The sequence below is a fragment of the Rana temporaria genome, chromosome 10 (genome assembly GCF_905171775.1).
Source record: "Rana temporaria chromosome 10, aRanTem1.1, whole genome shotgun sequence".
NCBI lineage: Eukaryota > Metazoa > Chordata > Amphibia > Anura > Ranidae > Rana > Rana temporaria.
Genome location: NC_053498.1, coordinates 130,932,361 through 130,953,490, shown reverse-complemented (window position 1 = coordinate 130,953,490; position 21,130 = coordinate 130,932,361). Strand labels below are relative to the sequence as shown.

Here is a 21,130-nt window from a genome sequence, read left to right as displayed (position 1 = left end):
CCGCAGAGCCCACAGCAGACTAAAGCAATCACATGATGGGCTGTTGATTACAGCAGAGCCACAAGAACTAAATTTGCCTATCCTAACTTATCTGGGAGGGTGCTACAAAAATGCTTTGTTTAATTACCAAAATAGTTTTACTGAACTTAACCTTTTATCCAATGTCTAATCTATAGCATGCACTATGGCGCACTATGGCATAACCACACTTACAAAATGTTTTGCCATAACATACATTTTACCAGCATTACATCCAACAGTGTTATCATTTCAATTTAAACCTCATATTAAACCAACATTCTATTTTTTTTATTTTTTATTGGCCCATGTGTTTTCTTTCATCTTTCCGCTTGTTCTGTTTCAGGCTTGCAGGTTGATAAGAAGACAGTGACCTCCTACCCTCAGGTGATACTGGTCCGGCTCCCAACTCCCACCGTGCAGTCTGATAGTGACATAACTGTTCTGCGACACCTCGAGAAACTGGGCTGCCGTTTGGTGAATCGCTCTCAAGCCATTCTAAATTGCGTAAACAAATTCTGGACGTTTCAGGAGTTAGCTGGTCATGGAGTTCCTCTGCCCGATACCTTCTCTTATGGTGAGTTTCTGCCTCAGCTCCAGATTTTATACACATGAATCACCGGTTTGGACATTTTGAGTGAGTGAGTGAGTGAGTGAGTGAGTGAGTGAGTAACTTGTATAGCGCAGCAAATGAGAACTTAATCGCCTCAAGGCGTTTGGCATCCAGCGTTGTACCGGGTTTTCAGAAGAGGTGGGTCTTTAGTTTTTTCCTGAATGCCCGATGGTTTTCCTCCAAGCGGATGGTAGTGGGTAGAGCATTCCAGAGACGTGGTCCTTGGACCAAAAATCTACGTTCTCCCTTCGATTTGCAGCGGGATTTAGGAAATTGCAGAATCAGAAGCGGGTCCGAGAACCGTTTTCCGATTGGCTGAAAAGAGAAGAGCCCCGATTGACTGCCAAGGAGGGGGGAGGAAACAGAAGCCGCCGCTGTCGTGATGCCCGTGGAGAGCAGGGGAAGGGGGAGCCGCCAGTGAACCCTGAGTTAAATGCTCCAGACCCGACCTATCTGGAGGGGGGGGGGATTGCTGCAACTGATTGCCGCCCCCCCCCCAAAAAAATTACCACCTGGATTAGACAGTGAAGGAGCAGCAGGATACTGATGAGGTCATCTCTATGCTCACTCTACTCTTACCTTATATTAGCTTGTTAATTGACAACACATTTGAATTCAGAACATCTGATTGGGTCGTCCAAGTCCTGCCCCTCCCTCTCCCAATCAGAGCACTGCTGTATAGGGGACACTGCAAGAGGCTGATAGCAAATCAGATTCTGACACTTAGCTTGGTTGCGTTTTTTAACATTTATTTATGTTGTGTTTTATATCTGCCCAGAGTTCAGCTTCAATGAGCCTTTGTGTGCAGGTGACAGGTCCACTTTTATGTAAACATGCCGGTGCAGAAGGAAAATGTCTTCCAAGGTGTCATGTTTTATGTAATGGTTGTATGGCTTGGAGGCACAGGGGCCAGCGAGGTGGTTTGTATTTCACACTTTGATCTTGTGACGAGAGCCATCAGATAATGTTTCTAAAGTGCTGAGTGAACAGAAAAATGCATGGAAACACTTACAACGTTTTATATGTTTATTTATTCTGTCTTTGGGCTGTTCTGGGCCTCCCGTCCTCCTCTTTCTCATGAGAAAACACAGGCAGATCCACTCTAGTATGTGAGGGATCTCCTGAAAGCATGGAACCTTCTGAATATAGAGGAAAAGGTATTGGACTGAACCACCAATGAGATTTCAGGTTCCATTTGGCAGGTGTACTTAATACAGTGAAAGATAAAACCTGATTGGTTGATATGAGCTGCAGTTCAGTGTTCCTATAAATCCATTTCTTTAACCACTTAAGACCCCGGACCTTTAGGCAGCTAAAGGACCCGGCCAGTTTTTGCACTGCGTCGCTTTAACTGACAATTGCGCGGTCGTGCGACGTGGCTCCTAAACAAAATTGGCGTCCTTTGCGGTTTTTATTTTTTGCGCTATAAACAAAAATAGAGCGACAATTTTGAAAAAAATGCAATATTTTTAACTTTTTGCTATAATAAATATCCCCCAAAAATATATAAAAAAACATTTTTCCAGCGGCGATCGGGTCCGCGAGTCCCGCGGCCGTGGTCACAGAGCTTCGGACCGGGTCGCGTGCACGACCCCACGGCTGGGCTTAAAGGGCAACGTACATATACGTTGATGTGCCCAGCCGTGCCATTCTGCCGACGTAAATCGGCGTGAAGGGGTCCTTAAAGGGGTGGTTCACCCTAAAAACGACTTTTTTTTATTACACTGCCCCCCCACATTACAATACGATTAAGGGTATTCATTTTTTTTTAATGCTGTACATACCTTTGTACAGCATATTCACCCCTGGCATCCGGCTTGCGAGTCCCGCGGGAGTGGGCGTTCCTAACATGTCTGTGATTGACGTTTGACAAAAAACGAGCTCCCCCCGTCGCGTAAGCCGCGTCACGATTGGCGAAAGGAGCCGAACGGCGATGCGCATGCGCAGTATAGCGCTGACTCGCCGTTCGGCTCCTTTCGCCAACCGTGACGCGGCTTACGCGACGGGGGGAGCTCGTTTTTGGTCAAACGTCAATCACAGACATGTTAGGAACGCCCACTCCCGCGGGACTCGCAAGCCGGATGCCAGGGGTGAATATGCTGTACAAAGGTATGCACAGCATAAAAAAAATAATAATACCCTTAATCGTATTGTAATGTGGGGGGGCAGTGTAATAAAAAAAAGTCGTTTTTAGGGTGAACCACCTCTTTAAGTGGTTAAATATTTTTGACTTTGCTAGCCAACTGTGCTAACAACATACTTCCACATTTGTGGAATGACTGTTAACAGCCACTAATTCACTGAAAAATCTTAACCTCTTTTTATCCACCCCATAGAAGTTTTATGCCGCGTACACACGATCAGTCCATCCGATTAGAACGGACCGATGGACCGTTTTCATCGGTTAACCGATGAAGCTGACTGATGGTCGGTCGCGCCTACACACCATCGGTTAAAAAAACGATCGTGTCAGAACGCGGTGACGTAAAACACAACGACGTGCTGAAAAAAACGAAGTTCAATGCTTCCAAGCATGCGTCGACTTGATTCTGAGCATGCGTGGATTTTTAACTGATGGTCGTGCCTACTAACGATCGGTTTTGTCCAATCGGTTAGGAATCCATCGGTTAATTTTAGTTGGCTTTTTTTTAACCGATGGTTAACTAACCGATGGGGCCCACACACGATCAGTTTTGACCGATGAAAACGGTCCATCAGACCATTCTCATCGGTTTAACCGATCGTGTGTACGCGGTATGACTGCTACAGGGCGGCGGCTGTGTGCCGGATTACATATATACATGATCCGGATCTTCCGGGTAGGTGGTGCGCACGTTCCTGCTATGATTATGCAGAGCGGGTACCGCGGCCTCAATCATTTTTAGCGAGATTGCGGTGGACAAATCTGACCCTAATGCCGCCTACACACGATCGGAAATTCCAACAACAAAACCGTGGATTTTTTTCCGACGGAATGTTGGCTCAAACTTGTCTTGCATACACATGGTCACACAAATGTTGTCGGAAATTCCGAACGTCAAGAACGCGTTCACGTACAACACGTACGACGAGCCGAGAAAAACGAAGTTCCATGATTCCGAGCATGCGTCGAATTGATTCCGAGCATGCGTAGGATTTTTGTGCGTCAGAATTGGCTTCAGACGATTGAAATTTCTGACAGCAAAAAAGCGGAAAAACTGAGAAGCAGTTCTCAAACATTTGTTCCGACAGCAAATGTCCGATGGAGCCTACACACGATCGGATTTTCCGACAACAAGCTCACATCGAACATTTGTTGTTGGAAATTCTGACCGTATGTACGCGGCATAAGTGACGCGTTTTGGGGACCAGTGACACCAATACAGTTTCCTGATGACACGCTTCCTGATGACGTGGTAACGAAACGTACGTCGAGGCGGTACCTGGTCAGGCACAGTACGCAACTTCCGGTCCCGCTGGCTCACCATTCTCAGAGGTGGAACGCACGCCAGCTTCTGCTGCTAAGGGACCCATCTCTCCACAAACTTGTTACGCCATTTAGCCTCAGTGCCGGGTTCAGGGCACCCACAAAAGTAAGCAGCCATTTGGCGTCCCTTTTTTATCTTAATATTTTTTAATAAAACGGAATTATACTATTGCGGTCATTTCTTTTGTATTGGGGTCTTTTGAACATAAGGAGTCCGAGTCCCAGATGCAGTAAAGGCTTTGTCTGAGATCTGATTGACCTCTTTTTTGGCAAAAAGGGTCAACAACATGTGGTAAGGTGCCATCCACACTTTGACCACTTTTCGGTGTCTATTCACAGTCGGTGAAGGTGGAGCAATTTGCAGTAAATTTGAAGGACTTTTGGTTACGCACACAGCACTTTATTTAAAGCGGTGGTTCCCCCTTAAAAACAACTTTTTTTAATTCCACTGCCCCCCCACATTCCATCACGATTAAGGCACATATTTTTTTTTTCCTGCTGTACATACCTTAGTACAGCATATTCACCCGTGCATCCGGGTTGCGAGTCCCGCGGGAGTGGGCGTTCCTCACAGGCTGTTGATTGACGTTTTCCCCAAAAATGAGCTCTCCCCCCGTCGCGTAAGCCGCGTCACGATTGGCGAAAGGAGCCGAACGGCGATGCGCAGTATAGCGCCGACTCGCCGTTCGGCTCCATTCGCCAACCGTGACGCGGCTTACGCGACGGGGGGAGAGCTCGTTTTTGGGGAAAACGTCAATCAACAGCCTGTGAGGAACGCCCACTCCCGCGGGACTCGCAACCCGGATGAACGGGTGAATATGCTGTAGTAAGGTATGTACAGCAGGAAAAAAAAAATATGTGCCTTAATCGTGATGGAATGTGGGGGGGGCAGTGGAATAAAAAAAAGTTGTTTTTAAGGGGGAACCACCGCTTTAAGGACTTTATATGGTCATTAGTGGTATTTACCACACCTACCATTTTCCATTGATGCACTATTTTAATATAGCACAATATCACATTTTTTATTTCCTAGTTTGATATAGTAATTGATGTAATATTTAGTTGCACAGTATATACTTATATATCTTGTGATCCAAATAGGTTGGGGTAATTTGTTTTTGTAGTTTGTGCATTTGTATGTATATCTATTATAGATTATAGCGCCCCCACCCTCTTCCTTTTTCAATACAGTGATCAGTGCTAAAAAAAAAATGCACTCATCACTGTATAAATTACACTGGCAGGGAAGGGGTTAACATCAGGGGCAATCAAAGGGTTAAGTGTGTTCCCTGCTAGTGTTTTCTAATTGTGTGGGGGATGGACTGACTGGAAGAACACAGAGATTGCTGTTCCTGATTACTAGGAACAGAAGATCTCTGTGTACTTCCGTGTCAGAACAGGGATCTGCCTTGTTTGCATAGGTAGATCCTCGCTCTGCCTCTCTGTGGAGTTATGCACAGATGGGACCTCAATGAGATAGGTAGGATCTTCAGCTGGACTACTGGGAACCTCTCCCCCTTGGGAAGATCCCTGCTCTCTGAGATGGCAAACTATTTATGCACTCCCCAACCACCATCTGGGCACACCTCCCCAGGGATTGGCTGGAGCGCATAAATATTCAGGTTGCTCATTCGACTCTCCCACCCACTTTATTCTGAAAACCTCCAAAAGACAGTGGGAAGCAATTTAAACTTGCAGCCTGCGGAGCTCAGAGCAGCCCAAAGCAATCCCATGCTGCTCTGCTGATTACATGAGAGCCACAGAACTAAATTTGCTAACTAAACCTAGCAGCCTATCTGGGAGGGTGCTACATTTGTGCCAAGCTTGCCCAATGTTAGTATGCAATGCAAATCATACTTTGGGTTTGGCTTTAAAAGGGCAGTGGTAGCTAAATGCGCATTTTTTTTAGACGTGTTTATGTGGTTCTTTTGTATGAAGTAAACATGTACAGTATGCATTCATACACTCAGCGGTGAAGCTCCCAGTATTACACAATATGACAATATAGTGGTAAAGGGGAAATTGCACCCTGGCGCCATAAACGGCAATAATGTAGTAGCAGATACAATCCATAGAGATAATGATTTACCCTGGAGTCTGAAGATGTGGTGAGCTCAATTGATTTATGGTCTCAAATGTAAAAGACTAAACCTGGCCATAAACTAGTAGAATTTAAAAAAGAATTGAAAATAGATCCCAGCACTTTTAATAATTAAAGGGGTTGTGAAGATACAATTTTTTTCCCTGAATAGCTTCCTTTACCTTAGTGCAGTCCTCCTTCACTTACCTCATCCTTCCATTTTGCTTTTAAATGTCCTTATTTCTTCTGAGAAATCCTCACTTCCTGTTCTTCTGTCTGTAACTCCACACAGTAATGCAAGGCTTTCTCCCTGGTGTGGAGTGTCGTGCTCATCCCCTCCCTTGGACTACAGGAGAGTCAGAAAACTCTCTACATTGCAGATAGAGAAAGGAGCTGTGTAGTGGACTACTCTCCTGTAGTCCAGGGGAGGGGTCGAGCATGACACTCCACACCAGGGAGAAAGCCTTGCATTACTGTGTGGAGTTACAGACAGAAGAACAGGAAGTGAGGATTTCTCAGAAGAAATAAGGACATTTAAAAGCAAAATGGAAGGATGAGGTAAGTGAAGGAGGACTGCACTAAGGTAAAGGAATCTATTTAGGAAAAAAAAAGTACCTTTACAACCCATTTAAGATTAATAGTAATTCTGCAAAGATGGGATTTTTTTCAGCACCAAAACAAAACCACAGAAATTTAAAATATTCATATTTATTAAACAATGATTAAAATTGATATACTTGCACAATAAATAATTGTATATTAAAAATGATACAAAAACAACCCTATAAACATCAGCTGTAACGAAGGGCTGTATGTTACAAGTGAAAACTCTGACACGTTTCGATTCCAAAAATCTTCATCAGGAGTTATACAAGGGTTCTTCAAACAATTTCTGTACTGTTTTTTTTAACTCTATTAAATATAAAAATATGCGGAAAGACCCCTGGTAGATTCAGCATAGGTTGAGTCAGTGTTCAGCGGCTACTCTGTGCAAACAGCAGCATTTGAGAACTGATGGCCATTTTGACCCTTTGATAATTTTGGGCTTTGTTGCCATTTGTTTGCTGATTTCTTGGAATTTTATTTCAGTCCTCTCCAAATAGTCCTTTTTTACAGCATATAGATGCTTTTACTGTCCTTATGTAGTGTTGGGGTAGCAACGTTTTCTACAATTCATATAGCCATTGGGAGGTTCTTTGGGCGTCCTCTGTGCCTTTTGGGTCTGATTCGCACGCTACCCACACTGTTGACCACACCTACTTCAATAACTGGTCTTTCAATATATTACCAAAATGGATATCCTCTGATGAAGATTTTTGGAATCGAAACATGTCAGAGCTTTCACTTGTGACATTCACTACACCTGATGTTATTTTCAGGGTGTTTTTTGTATAACTTTTAATTTACAATTATGTCTTGTGCAACTATACTAATTTCCCTGTTCAATCATTTTTATTGTAAGCATATCAGGGGGTTGGAGGTAGATACATGGAACAGTATTTGCTTGGAGATGGGCTTTAAACATGGTTTCTCACAACTAAATGTATCCTCTTGTATAGTCATTCTTTTGTGATTTGTTTTTTTGTAATAAAAATGTTCTTTTTGTAACGTTTTAGGTGGCCATGAAGAATTTTCAAAAATGATCGATGCTGCGGAGCCTCTTGGGTACCCAGTGGTTGTGAAGAATACTCGAGGGCATCAAGGTATTTCCTCCTCTTTATTTTAGAATAGCTGGACCTTGGAGGACCGTTTATTGAACATTTCTAGGATTATTTAATACATATAACAATAACAAGATAAAACCAAATAGCCCATTCAAAGATTAAATAAAACCTGCTTTTGCTGCAATCCTCAGCTTCAATCCAGAGATTTTCCCCCACAGTACTTTTTCTGCCACTAGATGTCCTCAGCTTGATAGCCAGCATCATTCCATCCACCGTCTCTGAGATCAGGTCATCCAGAACCCAATTATAATACACTTCGGGCCAGATTCACAGCGGAGATACGACGGAGTATCTCAGATACTCCGTCGTATCTCTCAGAGTATCTATGCGACTGATTCATAGAATCAGTTACGCATAGATATCCCTAAGATCCGACAGGTGTAATTGTTTTACACTGTCGGATCTTAGGATGCAGTACCGCGGCCGCCGCTGGGGGGAGTTTGCGTCGTAAACCAGCGTCGGGTATGCAAATTAGGAGTTACGGCGATCCACAACGGATTTTCGCGTTCGCTACGTCGCCGCTAGTCTAGTTTCCCGTCGCAAAGTTAGTTGTCGTTTTGGGTGCCTTAACTTTACAAAGCACACGTATGTGCTGTATAAAGTATGGCCGTCGTTCTAGCGTCGAAATTTAAAAATTAACGTCGTTTGCGTTAGCCGTCCGGGAATACGGAATTACGCTACGCGCGTCGCCGTTCGAAAAAATGACGTCACGTCGCGCAAAGCACGGCGGGTAATTCAAAAGGGAGCATGTGCAGTAGATCCGGCGCGGGAGCGTGCCTAATTTAAATGGCACACGCCCCTTTGAATTACGCGGAGGCCGCCGGCGTAGTTTTCATCGCAAGTGCTTTGTGAATCAGGCACTTGCGATGAAAACTTACGGCGGTGTAACGTATCTACGATACGTTACACCTCCGCACTTCTACCTGAATCTGGCCCTTCCTGTCTAGGGGTGTCCATAGCTCCCAACTGTCCGCGATTTCGAGGGACAGACCCTGATTTGGAACCATGTCCCTCTGCCCCTCTTTCCTCCTTATTTGTCCCTCATTTTTGGTCTTATCTGTATAGTTGTATATAAAATGCACTTTTTATCTTTCAAAAAGTGTTTCCCAGTGCTAAACCTTTCATTCAATTTCTAAATTGCTGCATTTGTAACATTTCAAAAGCCAATATAAAGGAATAGGTGTGGTTAAAAAAAAAAAAAGCACTTGAGGATTTAACCAATCATTTTTTTTCTTTTTTATAATTTAATGGGGCGTGACAAGGTGTGTGTCCTATGCCTACATACTTTAGCTAATAGGTGTCCCTCGTTCCCATCTCAAAAAGTTGAGAAGGTATGGGTGTCTCACTCTGGATGGAGGAGCAATGAAGACACATTTGGAAAGCAGAATTGCCTCCCCCTCCTGAAGACCCCTGGGATGTATGACATCATTTGTCTAGGCATGGAAGCCAGGAAGTAACTGACATTTAGGTAGTAGTTACAGCAACAGTTTTGTTCCTTTTGGGATAGAGGTTTTACATAAATGAATAAAATCGAATCATTGTGAGCACCCCTGTCAGTGTTAAACAGTTTGTCTCAAACGGTGTGGCCAACCTACCAGATTAAAATTTACTAACACGACACCCACATTTACTGGCACAGCCAACTTTTTACTGACATTTCCAAAAGTTGGGCAAGCGAGCACCCCCTCCTGAACCATACCAGGCCACATGCCCTCAACATGGGCACAAGGTGCTTTGGGGCACCCCCCCCCCAAAGCACCCCCCTCCCTTTTCTGACCTGCCAGGCTGCATGCTCCCCTCCCTTTTCTGACCTGCCAGGCTGCATGCTCCCCTCCCTTTTCTGACCTGCCAGGCTGCATGCTCCCCTCCCTTTTCTGACCTGTCAGGCTGCATGCTCCTCTCCCTTTTCTGACCTGCCAGGCTGCATGCTCGAATAAGAATCTGGTATGGATTGGGGGGAGGGGGGGGTCCTCACGTCATTTAAAAAGAAAATTGCGTGGGGTTCCCCTCCAAATCCATACCAGACCCGAAGAGCCTGGTATGGATTTGGAGGGACACCACACCATTTTTTTCGACATCTGTTGACTCATTGGTTGTTAAGGACACGGCGGCCAGCTTCCCCGCCTGCTCCTTAGCAACCAGCTACAGTATATACAGTGGCCCAGATTCAGCATAGCTTGCGCTATATTTGCGGGGGAGCAGGGCAACGATTTTGCCCTGCGCCCCCGCAAATATTTTGCGCTGCCCTCGATTCACGGAGCAGTAGCTCCGTGAACTGCGAGGGCTCGCCGGCAAATTTGCCCGGCGTAAGCGCGCACAAGTTAAATGATCCCGCCGGGGGCGGGAATCATTTAAATTAGGCGCGCTCCCGCGCCGAGCGTACAGCGCATGCTCCGTCGGGAAACTTTCCCGACGTGCATTGCGGCAAATGACGTCGCAAGGATGTCATTTGCTTCAAAGTGAACGTGAATGGCGTCCAGCGCCATTCACGAAGCACTTACGCAAACGCCGTGAAATTCTAATTTCCGGCTATACTTTAGCATTGGCTGCCCCTGCTATTAGAAAGGGCAGCCTTGCGCTAAAGTTGCCGTACGGAAACTCTGTACCTGGCTTGCACGGGGCCCGCGCAAGCTTGTGAATCAGTGGTAGTATGCAATTTGCATACTACACGCTGATGCACAATGGGAGCGCCCCCTAGCGGCCCCCGCAAGAATGCAGCCTAAAATCTGCGAGGCATAAGAGCCTTATGCCCCGCAGATTTTAGGCTGCAGTCGGTGTAACAAGGTTTCTGAATCAGGAGCACTCGTTACACCGGAGCAAGTAAGCAATTGCTTCTTGAATCTGGGCCAGTGTGTTTAAAGAAAAAAAAATGTACGATGCATGAAAACTGCATCAAAACCACGGATTTAAAAAAAATTGCAGGCAAAGCACATCGCGGTCAGAATTTCCGACAAGAACATTTCAATGTGAGCGTTTGGTCGGAAATTTCGATCGTGTGTAGGCCCCATCGGACTTTTTCTGTCGGAATTTCCGACAGCAAAAATTTGAGAGCTGGTTCTCAAATTTTCAGACGGGAAAAGTTCCTGTCGGAAATTCTGATCGTCTGTATACAATTCCGATGTGCAAAAAAACATGCATGCTCGGAATCAATTTGACGCATTATCGAAAGCATCGATCTTCATTTTTCTCGGCTCGTTGTAGTGTTGTACGTCACAGCGTTCTTGACGCTCGGAATTTTGTGTGACCGTGTGTATGCAACACAAGTTTGAGGCAAAATTCCATCTGAAAAAAATCCACGGTTTTCTTGTCGGAATTTCCGGTCGTGTGTACGCGGCATTAGCCTTTTCTTGTCAGTCGCCACACCTTGTGTTTAACCACTTCCCGACCGCCGCATGTATATGTACGTCCACAGAATGGCACGTACAGGCAAATGGGCGTACATGTACGTCCTTGCCTTTCCGTGGGTCGGGGGTCCGATCAAGACCCCCACCGCTACATGCGGTGGTCGGGTTCCCTCGGGGAGCGATCCGGGACGACGGCGCGGCTCCGTCGCGATCGCTCCCCGGAGCTGAAGAACGTGGAGAGCCGTGTGTAAACACGGCTTCCCCGTGCTTCACTGTGGCAGCGTATCGATCGAGTGATCCCTTATATAAGGGAAACTCGATCGATGACGTCAGTCCTACAGCCACACCCCCCTACAGTTGTAAACACACACTAGGTGCACCCTAACTCCTACAGCGCCCCCTGCGGTTAACTCCCAAACTGCAACTGTCATTTTCACAATAAACAATGCAATTTAAATGCATTTTTTGCTGTGAAAATGACAATGGTCCCAAAAATGTGTCAAAATTATCCGAAGTGTCCGCCATAATGTCGCAGTCACAAAAAATCGTTGATTGCCGCCATTAGTAGTAAAAAAAAAAAAATTAATAAAAATGCAATAAAACTATCCCCTATTTTGTAAAAGCTATAAATTTTGCGCAAACCAATCGATAAACGCTTATTGCGATTTTTTTTACTAAAAATAGGTCGAAGAATACGTATCGGCCTAAACTGAGGGAATTTTTTTTTATATATATGTTTTTGGGGGATATTTATTATAACAAAAAGTAAAAAATATTGCATTTTTTTCAAAATTGTCGCTTTATTTTTGTTTATAGCGCAAAAAATAAAAACCGCAGAGGTGATCAAATACCACCAAAAGAAAGCTCTATTTGTGAGGAAAAAAGGACGCCAATTTTGTTTGGGAGCCACGTCGCACGACCGCGCAATTGTCTGTTAAAGCGACGCAGTGCCGAATCGCAAAACCTGGCCTGGGCATTGAGCTGCCTAAAGGTCCGGGGCTTAAGTGGTTAAAGTAGCACTGTGTTAAAAAGGAAAAGACTGCATTTGACAAGAACACCTTTCTACACGTGCATTTTTGCACTCTCCCATTGCGTACATGTTTTTTAATTTAAAGTTTATCCTACGACTTAGTTAACCAGGTTATCGAAAAATTGTAAGGGAAGCTTCCAGTGCTGATAACATGTCATGATGGAGGCTGTTATTTTAAGATATACCATGGAGATGAGTCACTGAGAGATAAGTTATTTTCAACGGGAATGAGTCACCAGCCATACAATAACAGGAGATCTAATCTCATTCAGCTCCCGTGTTATGGCTGCTGCGTCTGCTGCGCCTAGCACTAGAATCACTCCAAAGAACACATGGACTCCGAATACAGAAATACAGTTCCCCATTGATAAAATTATAACCAACAGTGCCAGCTGGCTGTTATGAAATTGAACAAATTGTCCACTTTTATTTATTCCACAAAGCCGCTCATATTTTCTGTGTTGATCCTGGTCATTGGTAACACGCCCATACCATTCCTCACGTGGTGAACCAAAGGTCAGGCTTCTCCTCCTTGAAAAACGAAAGCTTATGTTAAAGAGACAGAATACATTACAGACAAGAATATTGGGGAATCGTATTTATTGAAAATGTAGTTTTAAAACAGAACTCCAGACAAAAATAATAATATAAAAAATGATCAGCCCTTTAAAGATTAAATTGCAAAATTTGTTTTTGCTATAACATTCACATTCAGTTCAGGAGTTGTCCTATACCCGCTTTAGCCTGCGACTGGACAGTGAAAGGAGAAGCAGCATAGAGTGATGAGCAGGGCCGCCATGAGGGTGGTACAGGCAGTACACCTGTAAGGGGCCTGGTGGTCCCCAGGGGCCCGAATGGCATCCCCCCTTTTTTTCTCTGTCAGCACCCCTTACCCCTAAGGGTTAAAGGTTAGGGGTTAGCGATTAGGGTTAGGCCCGGTGGTCCCCAGGGCCCTGGATGGCATCCCCCTTTTTTAATTTAAAATAATAAAAAAAAATGTGTTTCTTTTTTTTCCCGTCAGCACCCAAACCCCCCCCCCCACCTCTAAGGGGCGCGGTGGTCCCCAGGGCCCCGGATGGCATCCCCCCCTTTTTTTTTCCTCAAGACCCAAAGCCCCCCCCCCGACCTCTAAGAGGCCCGGTGGTCCCCTGGGCCCCGGATGGCATCCCCCCTTTTTTTTTTTTCGTCAGCACCCAAAGCCTCCCCCCCTCTAAGGGGCCCGGTGGTCCCCAGGGCCCCAGATGGCATCCCCCCTTTTTTTTTATTGACCTTAATTCACGGCGGTAGCCCCCCCTGCTTCTCGATTCGTGGCGCACCCCGCTTCTCAACAATTTGCGACACTCCCCCCCGCTTCCGGCTCCAGGGGGCCCATGCCTGAAGCTATGTAAGGGGCCATAAAATTCCTGATCATCCAGACCAGCTCATCTCCCTGTCAATCTGCTTTCTCCTCTTCTCAGCATGCTTCTTGTTAGCTTATGAACTGGTTGACTCCCTGTGCTGCTTCTTCCTTTCACACTCCAGCCATGCTGTGCAGGGACTGCAAGAGACTTATACCAAGTCAGATACTTCTTGCACTTAAAAATTCATGTGATGGTGTATTAACCACTTGCCGACTGTGTCACGCAGATATACTGCGGCACAATGGCTCTCCAGGGCAAATTCCCATATGGGTACGTCCTACCTGGTTTTGTCCACCAGAGGGCGCTCACCATGATGGCCGCCTGCCACGCGCGATCGAGTGCATGAGTGCCAACCCAGGGATTTGTGTGTGTAAACACACAAATCCCTGTGCTGTCAGAGGAGAGGAGCCATATTGTTTATTCCAACGAAGTAGGAAAAAACGCTATGGCTTCTCTCCTAGTCACTCACATCCCCACACAGTTAGAACACATTTAACCCCCTGATCGCCCCTAGTGTTAACCCCTTCCCTGCCAGTGACATTTACACAGTAATCAGTGCATTTTTATAGCACTGACGCTGTATAAATGTCAGTGGTCCCAAAAAAGTGTTAAAAGTCTCTGATCTGTCCGTCACAATGTTGCAGTACTGCTAAAAATCACAGACATTACTAGTAAAGAATATAAAAATGCCATAAAAACGCTTATTGCGATTTTTTTAACAAAAATATGTAGAAGAATACATATTGGCCTAAACTGAGGAAGACATTTTTTTTTTTACTTTTGGGGATATTTATTAAAAGTAAAAAATATATATTTTTTTCAAAATTTACGCTCTTTTTTTGTTTATTGCACAAAATAATAAAAACGACAGAGGTGATCAAATACCACCAAAAGAAAGCTCTATTTGTGTGGAATAAAGGACACTTGGGACGATTGGGTACAGTGTCGAACGACCGCACAATTGTCAGTTAAAGTGATGCAGTGCCAAATTGTAAAAAGTGCTCTGGTCGGGAAGGGGGTAAAACCTGAGCTCCAGGAATTATCTGTACCGCATACTTACTGTGGTCCAGCTTGGTACAATGTAAGTATGCATTTACAGGCTTCGTTCACATCCTGGCGTTCTGAATCGCGTTTAAAATTATCGGCAAATCGCGGGACGCCCTTGCATTCCCTGTCACTTCCAATGGCACCCCAATTGCTGCACGATTCGTTGGGCGACAGTCGTGGTAAAATCGTGCAAACAGAATCGAGGGACGCCTGTCGCCTAAAAGAAACTCTTGTTTGCGTGATTTTACCGCGATTGTCGCCCAACAAATGGCAAAATCTTGCATCTTGGTGTTCTGAATTCGAAATAGCAGCACATCGCGAGACGCCCGTGCGTTCCCTGTCACTTCCAATAGCACCCCAATCGTGGCGTGATTTTGCATAAAACTAACACAGCATTTCATAAAAAGAACATCATACCAACAGTCAAACGTGGTGGTGGTAGTGTGATGGTCTGGGGCTGCTTTGCATCTTCAGGACCTGGATGACTTACCATAATTAATGGAACCATGAATTCTGAGCTCTACCAGAAAATCCTGAAGAAGAATGTCCGGCCATCAGTTTGTGATCTCAAGCTCAAGCACACTTGGTTTATGCAGCAGGACAATGATCTGAAACACACCAGCAAGTCCACCTCTTAATGGTTAAAAAAAATCAAAATTAAAGCGGAGTTCCGGCCACAATTTCACTTTTTATATATAAATACCCCTGTAATACACAAGCTTAATGTATTCTAGTAAAGTTAGTCTGTAAACTAAGGTCCGTTTTGTTAGGTTGTTACAGCAATTAGACACTTTATAAAATAGAAATTGACTGGGGCCATCTTAAGTGTGGGCATCATGAAGCCAGACTGTATGACTTCCTGGATTTCAGCCTTGCAGATCTCGCACATGCCCAGTGCTGCACAAGCAGTGTAATAGGTTTCAGATCAGGTTTCAGCACCTGTACTGTCCAAGTCACATGATTCTTCGAGACTGGGGAATGCACAGACTCCTGGAAAGTTACACCCACTACATTCCCAGGAGTCTGTGCGGTGTAGGTTAGGAAGCTTAAGCACCTGGGTTCAGGAAGTGGGAAGATTAACTATTCTGCCTAGCAACAACACTTTGAAGGCATCTAAAACATTTTTTTTTTCTTAAAGGACTAATGACATTTTTTTAAAACTACTGATGTAATGTTATATTTATGGGTGGAACTCCACTTTAAGGTTTTGGAGTTGCCTAGTCAAAGTCTGGCCTTAAATCTAATTGAGATGCTGTGGCATGACCTTAAACAGGCCATTCATGCTGGAAAACCCTCCAATGTGGCTGAATTAAAGCAATTTTGCAAAGGAGAGTGGGCTAAAATTCCTCCACAGCGAGGTAGGTCAGGTGAAAGACTCATTAGATAGCAAACGCTAGTTGTTGCTACCAAGGTTTAGGGGGCAATTACTTTTTTCACAGCACTGTAGGTGTTCTGAGCCAAACATTTTTGGTTGATCCTTTAAATACGAATGGGGTGACACTTTTTAGACCCGCCAACTAGAAATATGTGCTTCTTTTATTTATACTTGCATTTATCCTTTGCCCATATAACACTACATTTTGTTCATTTTGAAGGTAAAGCTGTGTGTCTTATTCGGGATAAACATCACCTTCTAGACATATCTCACCTGGTACGCCATGACGCTCCATATCTGTTTCAGAAGTATGTGAAGGAATCACATGGGAAAGATGTGCGCGTGGTCATTGTTGGTGAACAGGTGATCGGATCCATGCTACGGTGTTCTACAGATGGCAGAATGCAGAGCAACTGCTGCTTAGGTAAGTGCACCTATAGAGACCAATACTACTGATCTTCTTAACCGCTGGGAACTGTCACCGCCACTAGACCTTCATCTGTAGAACAATCATTGGGGGAGCAGTTGGGTGTTTTTATTTGAAGTAGATGTAAACCAAAACAATAAAGAACAATGAGTTACGGCAACTTATTTATTTTGAATGGACCGCCAACACACCTAACCGTGGCAAAGACTGCACCAGACCCTTTTTTGGTAATGTGCCACCCCAGCACCATAATTTGCAAAGGCCTTATCTCACACACACCTTAACGTGAAACTACACTGCATCTGAGCACCACAAACTAAAAACACAATTTAATTAATTGTGATTATTCAAAGCAAACTCCCCCATCCTTCCATGCCTCCATGCTTTATTTTGCTGAAAAATCACCATCATCATTAATCATGCAGGGCGAGGGGGGTAAGCATGAATGTCCTGTTCCCAGTAGAACACATACAAATAACTGCTCGCAGCACGGCAGACAGCCACACTTACAGCAGAAGGGATGGTATCAACTGAGCATACAATAGGAACACCCACAAATTGGGCTGCATACAGGGGTGAAGCTCACAAGCAATAAAAACCTACAGAAATATGTGCTTTTGTTTATGAAAGAATCGATCAGGATTTCTTTTCTCAAGTGAACATAATTATGTAAACATGAAACAATAGGTAACTCCTTATGAGACTTCTTCTTTCAATACTAAATGATACAGTTTACATATATGTATGTATGTATGTATGTATATATATATATATATATATATATATATATATATATATATATATATATGTGTATAATATATATATATATATATATATATATATATATATATATATGTATGTATAATAAATAAATATATATATATATATATATATATATATATATATATATATATATATATATATAAATATTAAATTATTTTAGTACTGAACATAATACATTTTATATTTAGGCACACTATACATTCTCTTTAGGTTCTTTCAAGATCTCTTTGCAACCTTTACTGTTGTACAACAGTTGGTATACTCCTATATGCAGCTGCTGCTGGAGAAGGTAAAATCTTTGGTCTGGCGGAAGAAAGAAATTAAGATCTTATCCTATTCTGTGAAATGCAAAATATACTTCGATTATCATAAAGCAAGGAAGGCAGATTTATTTTTAGCAGAGTCTGACTCATTATGGGCTGACTCAGCTCTGCATTTCATATCATGGGATTCCCCTCATTACAAGTGTCTATCTCTTTACAACAAGGCTTTGGTTATTAAAGAATTTGAGAATTAATTCAATAGGGAAGTGAAGTCCATCATCGAACGCTGTCCAGGATATCACTGAAAGTTGCAAATCCACTCCAGTTACCATTTTTTAAAGTTCTACATAAACCCATGCACGTGCAGTAAGTCTGCAGCCTTCTGTCACATGACTCTATGCGATGCAACCTCTACCTGATTCTTCAGTTTTTGGGTGAGTATGCAAAGGGGTCACAGAGAGGGTGGTAACCAGGGAATACCTTGGTCATTTTGGCAAAATGCATTGGAGGCGATAAGAAAGTCAAAATTTGTAGATTTTTTACTTGGCACTTCATCTTCAAGAGAGATCTGCTGCAGATGGCAGTCTCTCCCCTTGCCTATCCCTGCACTGTGCTGATCTACTCACTGTCTCTCCTTGCTCCTTCCCGCTGCCTTTACGGCATGGATCCTTCCACTGCCTTCTATTTTAGGATCCTTCCAGGCCAGCTGCCCTGAGCACCCGGCTCAAGGCACCCCCCCCCCCCCCCCCCCGGAAGGGGTCCCTCCAAAGCCACTGACACCCTCTCCTCAGCACTGCTTCTCCATCTTTCATCCGACCCTCCTGCTGGTATGGCCCATGTCTAATTATGGGGTTGTCCCAGCCCCATGCCAGCCCACCTCTGAGTATTGGCTCAGGCTCCATTAATATTAATGGCAGCGTCTCCTAACCCACGCACTCTAGTTCTAGAAGGTTCTCCAACCTTCCAGACTGCATTGGGAGACACCAGAGAGCTGCCAGGATGAGTCATACAGCCCTGGCCTCTAGTAACCCTAAGGCCCCTTTCACATTGAGTCGTTTTTCATGCGGTACATCGCTAAAAATAGCGCTGCTATACCGCATGAAAAAATCATGCCCTGCAGGCTTCAATGTGAAAACCCGAAGGCTTTCACACTGAAGCGGTGCGGCAGCAGGACCGCTCCAAAATTCCTGCTAGCCGCATCTTTGGAGCGGTATAGGAGCGGTGTGTTTACCGCTCCTATACCACGCCTTCCCATTAAAATCAATGGGAAACCGCGGTATTAACCCTTTTTCGGCCGCTAGCGGGGGTTAAAACCTCACCGCTAGCGCCCGAATATCACGGTAAATACGACAGTATAGCGGCGCTACAAATAGCGCGGCTATACCGTCACCGCGGCTCCACCGCCCAATGTGAAAGCAGCCTAACCCAATTCAATGACTCAGGTTATTCCTGGCCAGAATGGGCTTTTTCTTACTCTCAACACTAGAGGGTGCTACAGGTGTAATTGTTGATCTTTCTGGTGCACTCCTTCTGTGGTTTAGATGTACTCTCATCTGAATTCCTTGACCCTACAAAAACGTAGGGTCAAATATAACTTTAATTAAGAGTCCCACTTGTATCAGAATCCTGAAGGCACCCCAGGGTGCCATTGCACCCTGGTTGAAAAGGGCGGCACTAGAGAGATCAACAATTACACAGATTTAAAAAAAAGACTTTCATAGGTGGAAGGGCCTGAACTGGAAGGACATATCAGCAAATGTTTAATTTGCTGTTGGATACAATAGCACAGCACCATATACAGGGTAACATATATTTGTTAGGTGTGCAGTGGGCTTTATGTGGCATCCAGGGATGGACTGGCCATTGGGACTACAGGGAGTTTCCCGGTGGGCCGATGGCTCAGTGGGCCGCCTTCAGTGATAGCGGACTGCCGCCCCCCTCCGCTCCTCTGTCTCTCCCTCCCCACAGCGCTCACCTCCTCTCCCTCCCTGCATCGCTCACCTGGGGGGGAACAAAGAAGCAGGGGGAGGACCAGAGGAGCATGGGGAAGGGGACAGACAGCTGACTCAATAGCTATGGCCTGGGAGTTTCTCACTTCTGCCTAATCTTGTCCCATAAGGGTGGGGCACGGAACTGATTCTTTGCCCCGGGTGAAATAATGTCTAGCTTCCCCACTTGTACTGCCTATAAGAGTACCAGCCGTTCTACTCGAATGAAGTTGAACGGCTAGTGGCTAGTGAGGGGGGAGAGGGGGCTTGGGTGGCCGGGGGGGTACGGGAGTTGTCCGGCCGCCATGGGAGAGACCTGTCAAAGTGGGCCAGTCTGGATGAAGTCCAGGGCCAAATTTCTGTCCCAGTCCAACCCTGGTGGCATCTGAGGGTTACGTAAGTTGCATTCAGCTATCCTGGACTTTTTTTCATGCCAAAACAGCCATCAAAAAATGTAACTTTATCTGTTTTTTTTTTTATTTCCTACAGGCGGTGTGGGTGCCACCTTCCCTCTCAGTGAACAAGGAAAAGTGTTAGCTATGCAAGTGTCCAGCATCCTGGGAATGGATATATGTGGCATTGACCTTCTCCTGGACGACAACGGTTCCTTTGTGGTTTGCGAGGCTAATGCAAATGTCGGTTTCACAGAATTTGACCAGGCCTGCCAGTTAGATCTTGGTGCCATTATTGCAGATTACGCAATATCTCTGCTCTCCCTCTTACCGTCCAAAGAGGCGCCTGGGCCTCCCGCAGAATCCAGCCCTCCGGAGACCGGTGAGATGCAACCCAGCGCATCTACCAGCACGCTCAATGGCAGCGATGATGGATCGAGCTGTAGCCATGGTGTCTGTGGCGTCGAGGAAATCAGGGATTCAAACGTGCCAAAGCCATGCAAATCTGCACTGACAGATGCACTCATTGGGGGGCTTGTAGAGAAATGATGGAATGTATGTTCTGAGGTGAAAATATGTATTAATAATAATGCTGCTTCCTTATGTCTTTTCGGTATCAGTATTACTGATGGGATCTAATTTATTTGATTTGCACCTGTAGAACACCTGGGGGCTTATTTCATAGGGGAGCACAAAGCAGACTAGCCTATTGTTTTCAATGCAACAATGCAGCGACCAATCAAATCTCAGTGTTCATGCATTCATCTGAATGGTACCAGTAGTAGAAATATAAGCCTTCCAAATTCATAGATGTATATAGAATTTTGTGATATGGTGATGTCACTATCAAGGGTGTCTTTGCCGGTGGTGCTTTATCACAGACCCAAATATTCCACAAGGAGGCAGGAGCCTAGGGCCCGGTGGATGTCTAGAGGGCCCAGCTACAACCTTCATGTTCTTGCAGTAAACCAACACAATTAGACCTGTCTTATCATTTCATAACGTAGGATGCACTTGTTGGCAGTGGGTGCCTTGTGGGGCTATTCCAGTAATGCAGATGGGGAGGCTTCTCTATGACTATTGCAATCCTTATCAATATCAATCAAAGAACGGGGGGGCTGGGGGTAAAGATGCTACCTATTCTACTTTAATGGAATTGAGAGGGGGATGTGTTAAAGCG

At 44.8% G+C, this 21,130-nt stretch overlaps 1 protein-coding gene across 1 annotated transcript in view; it reads left to right on the top strand.

The window, feature by feature from the left end:
- Positions 1 to 20,553, top strand: part of RIMKLA (ribosomal modification protein rimK like family member A) — a 79,654-nt gene extending 59,101 nt beyond the window's left edge. Inside the window, exons 2-5 of the mRNA XM_040326273.1 lie at positions 365 to 595; positions 7,794 to 7,880; positions 16,318 to 16,521; positions 20,048 to 20,553. Of these exons, the coding sequence (XP_040182207.1) occupies positions 365 to 595; positions 7,794 to 7,880; positions 16,318 to 16,521; positions 20,048 to 20,499 (974 nt within the window). The 3' untranslated portion in view covers positions 20,500 to 20,553. The remainder of the gene's footprint in view (positions 1 to 364; positions 596 to 7,793; positions 7,881 to 16,317; positions 16,522 to 20,047) is intronic.
- The last annotated feature ends 577 nt before the right edge of the window (positions 20,554 to 21,130 follow it).